Here is a 5,538-nt window from a genome sequence, read left to right on the forward strand (position 1 = left end):
ATATATATATATATATATATATATATATATATATATACACATATATATATATATATATAAGCATTTTGAAAAATATACTTTCGTCTATATTTGTTATACGCGACTCCACTGATCACTCGATGTATTCCCACATTGATTAACCAACGAAACTTGTTTCCTACGATCACCGACGACGAGATAAAGCGACAAGAAAGCGTGTGTATTTTATAAACGGGCGTTTATTGTTGTACAGTGAAATTTACAAATTGGTTGTCTAAGCTAACACGTATTTAAATTTCACTGCTGTCACATACGTGCGCCGATAATCCGTTCACGCAAGTATCACAACGTGCCGTCACGAGCGATTACCTTGAAAAAATTACACGTAATGACGTACGCACTTAAAGTTATCGAAGTCGACAGTGTTTCACTTGACGATTTTTTACGCGACACCGAGTCTGTGCATATTAATGCTACTGTGGTACTTTAATTACAGCTTTTACGCACTCTTAATCGTATTAGTACATATATATAATCTCTCTCATGCGTCTTTGAGTCGTACGTGATAATCGGTTAAACGGATCTTTTATTACTCTTCAGACGGTCTTGACTTTTCAAAAAATTCTTGAGATCCTTGAGACTTCGAAATTCGCTTTACTTGGGGGACACATCTCAGGGCTGGAAAGAAAAGTCCCTGAGGTTTTCGCGTGGAGTAACACTAACGATCGTTAGAAAATTCTGTTCTTGTGAGCATTGTTACGTTGTTATAGTTGCTACACACGAATGGATCGCGAGATTATTGCGAGAAATCGCGAGAGTTGGAATATAAACGGGATATACAAAGAATCTCCTTTGGCAGCTTTTACTTCTTCGTAGAAATCCTTCTCGCGACGCTCGCGCGTCTCGTGATCTCCCGTCCTTTCTGCACTGTTGCGCATGATCCTGCTTCGTTCGATACTATCGCGATATATCGCAGCTTCGCGATATTTCAAAGAGCGCATTTCTCGATTCGACCGTACACAACTCGGCAGTGATGACTCCTCGAAACTTAATATTCACCGCGGAGTCTGATGGAAGCGCGCGATGCCAGGTCATGAATATTAATTCGGGATTAAGGACCGCTACAAAGATAAAATGTATCTCCGCAAACACGATCACGTCTTAGGATACTTGGTCGTGGGGGAGAAAGAGAGACAGACAAATAGAGAGAAAGAGAAAGCCACGAGTCTTCGACGACTTTTATTCTACTTGAAGGGAAATTACGTTCTCTGAGCTTTATCAACTTCTGAGCGTTACGTGTTTTGTTTTTTTTTTTTTGAGCAGATATTCGATCGTAGGTGATGACTCGTCGGTGTATAATTCACGCGAGCTTGGCCTCAAACATGCGAGTGTTCGAATGCATAGTGTCCAGGAAGCAGAAACTCACCACTCTGAGAGTCTCTTCGTTCAGGCTCGCTCCGATACACCCACGAGTCTTCACTCTTACGCGACTAACTCCGACGTAAAGTTAAGAATTCGTCGCAACGATCACGAAGACAGAGACTTCGTGCAAAATAAATAATTCGGTAAGGATCAGACAGTAGTACACTGAGGAAAAAATATTTGAATATTGATTTGTGAGATATCAAGTTTATCTCTCTAACTTGATATTTCACAAATAAATCTTCAAGTATTCTTTTTCTCAATTTAGACACACATCGCGCGCCTCTCTCGACTGGTGCCTCGACGATGCTCGTGTCAGTCGGAGGCTCGAGGTTCGCACGCGAGAAACTCACGAATGAAAGATCATGGCCTCTGGATTATCGTCAGAACGGAGCGTCCCAGCCGCGCACGGCGACACGATGCTCATCACCATTGAACTACTGCCTACGAGAAGAACACTTGGAGACAGAATTCTCAAGCGGACTTGGTACTCTTGAGGGTCGAGCCGCTTCATCACGCTCGGCGCAATTCGATTTTGGCTTCGAGCTTCGCTAAGCTCGAATGCGACACACAAGAGAGCACAAGCGTGCGATTGTTCATTTGCACACGAATGCTCGGCGAAATCTCGTGGTCGGAGAATTGCGCTTTCCGGCCGAGTGAGTGCCGAAAGGACGCGGGCGCGCTATAAAGCCACCGCCCTCTTCGATCGGAATTACGCGTGAGCTTCGAAAGTTGTGGCTTCAAACACAGTTGCACGCTCTCGCTTGTGTGTCGCAGTCTTACAGAAGAGACAAGTGGTGCTGCCATTTGCGAGAGCTCTCTCTCTCTCTCTCTCTCTCTCTCTCTCTCTCTCTCTCTCTCATGCCAGGCGCTATAGTAGTGTCGCTCGAATATTGGGTCACTTATCGCGACGATCCGTTTGATCCGTTTCCGTCGAGTGTCTTTTCCTTCCGATCGATGCTGCACAAAGCGCCGACGACATGCTTCGCGATTGTGTATGTATGTGTGCGTATGTGTCGGATGTATGTAGGGGTGCGCGTATACATGTACACGACCCTGAAATTCCGATCGTTTCGAGAGTCTTCGCGTCTCGTCGTCGTCGAAGCTGTCGCTAATTACACACCGATTAGCGCGACGATCCAATAATGTTCTTACGCGAACGCTTTGACGAAGATATTCTCGAATCCGACACGAGGACGCGCGAATTCTTATTCATGTACCGTGCTGGCCCCTATGATTTCCCGCCGGGCGCCTTCCTTCGCTCGTTATCGTCGAAGACATCGATGCGTCCTCTTTTCTCTTCTTTTTCCTCCCTTTTCCTTTACATGCTGCAATAGTACTTAAGGCCACCTATTTCCCGCTGTCCTCAAAAGAGATTCATAGTTACGACAAATGAAATTGCCAAGAGACGCCGCATCGATGTCTTCGATACCAGCAACAATGATCGCTGGAAGAAGAAAGGGAGACATTTCGAGAGCGTCCGGTATAGCGTATTTTATTAACGTTCCCACGAGCTATGTCCTCCTCCTCGGAAACCATCGATATCCTACCTCTCCTAAGTAGCAACTACATACAATCCATGTCTTTATCAGCGGTAACGATCACGTGCAACCTTACATTTCTACCGGTAGAAAGAACCATCCACAATGTCCCTTAAGTGGTAACGGTCGGACACGATAAGCCGGCTCGGTAATAACGGTTCGGGCAGTCCAGTGGCGTGAGCGCGTTATGGTCAGCCAGATGGCCGCGCTGTGCTTCAAGCAATAACGCTCTCGCTAATGATCGGCCACTGGCGCCAGCAACAACGTCCCGTCACCATCAGCCGCGTCAGCTTGACTTGAGTACTCAGCACTGTTAATTCGCGCGATACACGCGCGATAACGAATCGTGCGCCACGGGGAAAGATCGATCGCGATTTCCCTCGTCGGCCGATTCGAGTCATATTCGCGTGGTCGCGACAGACCAAGAGTTCCGACTGATCGATCGATCGTGATCAGAACCTGGACTCGGCGCTGGCCTGCGCGTCCACGAAGGTCACCCGCTTTGTCCGCGAGTTGTTGCCCTCTGGGGGCAACCCCTAATGCTATACGGATATCTCTTGTATTTGCACGCGCTTCTTAATGGTGTTGGTTCCAGAAGAGGTGCTGAGAGAGCTGGTGGTGCGGGTGGGCGGTTTCGGCGGGATGGGATCCTTGTGGATGGTGTTGCTGGTCCCGTGGCTGGATCGCGACTCTTTCCGCGACTGCTCGCCGTTCTGAAGTTCCGGGGACTGGGCGAGCTGTTGCTGGTGTTGCTCTTGGATCGAGGGACTCCTCGCCAAGGTTGTGTACGACGGCGGAGGTTCCTGAGCGGGTCGCGGGTTCTCCGAGGACTTTATGGATGTCCTAGTAGTGAGTGGCAGTGATTCCTGGCCGTTAGGCCTGCAGTCCATGGTGGCGCGCTTCTTGTCGCGGTCCCGCTGGTAGTAAATGCCGGCGAAGATCAGCATGTTCAGCACCAGGAGGATGCAGCCGACGCCCACGGTGATCGCCAGGGCGGTGGTCGTGCTGTAGTAGTGACGGGATGCCAATCGCTGCAGCAGCTCGGCATCGTCCTCAGAGTCGTCCAAGATCGGCGTGATATCCTCGGCGAGGCTTTCCTCACCCGTGGACGTACTGCAGGCAGTGGTCGAGGAGGCGCTCGTCCGGGTCGTGCCTGTCAGCGGCAGCGGCGTGTACCATTCGTCTCGCACCGGCCCTGAACGATCACGGTAACGGCAGTCAGAGATTAATAGAGAGATTAGTTAATTAATTCATTAGCACGCTGACCGTCACGCCAGTCGTTGTTCGCGGTCAACGTGCTAATTGAGCGATAACTTTTTGAACTTAAATTCTCCAGAGCGATAAGGCATGTATATACTCAGTGTGTATACATGTATACTCAGAGAGAAAATATTCAAGAAATATTCGGTACATATACTAATAACATATTTACTTAAATTTAATTTCTTTTATTTAAATCAGATAGTCAATTATTTTTTCATGAAAAGCTATGGCAAATGTATGTTTCGCTATTGGAAAAATTTTTCCTATTATGTAAAAGTATGTATATTAATATAGGTAAATGTATTATGGTACTTATCGAATATTTTTTATATATTTTTTCTTTCAGAGTGTAGTTTCCAAGTTCTCAAGTAAAAATGAGATTTTTAAAATCTCATTTTTCACAAACTATTTTACTAATATTAAATCTGAAGTCAAGATACAACGCGAAGAGCGAAGAGCTCTAAGGGGTAACAAACTTGTCACCTACATTCCAGTATAACGAGGATAACGGGGTCAAAAGGTTAATTGAGCGCAGGAGAATCGTTCGTTTCTTGTCGCTCGAAGGGCGGTTTGTCGTCCTTACCTGCGTAATAGTGGTCGCCGCGTTCCCTAAAGTGGTGATGCCGCATAGAAACGTCGTCGTCGCCGGGACGATGCAGCTGCGGTATCAAATTAAGCCACACTGCCATTTTGTGTCCGCGATAGTGGCTCTTCATCTTGGGCTTCAATGCTGAAATGAACGTTTGGCGATTAAGATATGAGCATTAATCGTGTATTAATTAATCGCACAGGCGTGCTTGAACAGCCTGTTACAAGCGACTGACGCTAATTGCCGGATGAATCTGCATTTATCGAGCGTGTTAAAGTATTCCTGCGCACACCGGTCATTCGCGACGAGCAATTTCGACGTGTTTCATCCGCAACCGCGGAGAAAACGAGATCTCGTGTTGCGCACAATTAAAGTTTTAAGAAAGACTTCTGAGGAGCATCAAAGTGCAGAAGAGCGGATGGAGTCTCAGAATAAACACAATCAAACTTCCGAGGTAACTTCCGGGGGAATTTAAAAAAGTCGTGATATCCTCTCCCCGAGAGAGACAAAGGCAGCTGGGAACAGTAAGAGGAAGAGACAGACAGACGGAGCTTTATTTATTGTGCGCTCTGGGACATAGTCCCTTCTAGCGCAAATAACATTACAGAAAATAAGTATAAAAGAAAACAATGAGGAAAAAAGAAAATTAAGTAATTGGAACAAGTTTGTAATAAATACAAGATCAATAGTGTATCAGAGAGAGAGAGAGAGAGAGAGAGAGAGAGAGAGAGAGAGAGAGAGAGA

At 46.5% G+C, this 5,538-nt stretch overlaps 1 protein-coding gene across 11 annotated transcripts in view; it reads right to left on the reverse strand.

Moving 5' to 3' along the window:
- Positions 1–136: 136 nt before the first annotated feature.
- The window catches only part of LOC116850861 (neuroligin-1-like), a 299,291-nt gene continuing 293,889 nt past the window's right edge, over positions 137–5,538 (reverse strand). For all 11 annotated transcript variants that reach the window (XM_032829626.1, XM_032829628.1, XM_032829629.1 and 8 more), the window contains 2 exons: positions 4,789–4,935; positions 137–4,137 (listed from right to left, as the gene is read on the reverse strand). In XM_032829626.1, coding sequence (XP_032685517.1) covers positions 3,485–4,137; positions 4,789–4,935 — 800 coding nt within the window. In that variant the 3' untranslated portion in view covers positions 137–3,484. The remainder of the gene's footprint in view (positions 4,138–4,788; positions 4,936–5,538) is intronic.

The sequence above is a fragment of the Odontomachus brunneus genome, unplaced genomic scaffold, assembly GCF_010583005.1.
Source record: "Odontomachus brunneus isolate Ranch 3 - 2012 unplaced genomic scaffold, Obru_v1 Obru_scaffold_157, whole genome shotgun sequence".
Taxonomy (NCBI): domain Eukaryota; kingdom Metazoa; phylum Arthropoda; class Insecta; order Hymenoptera; family Formicidae; genus Odontomachus; species Odontomachus brunneus.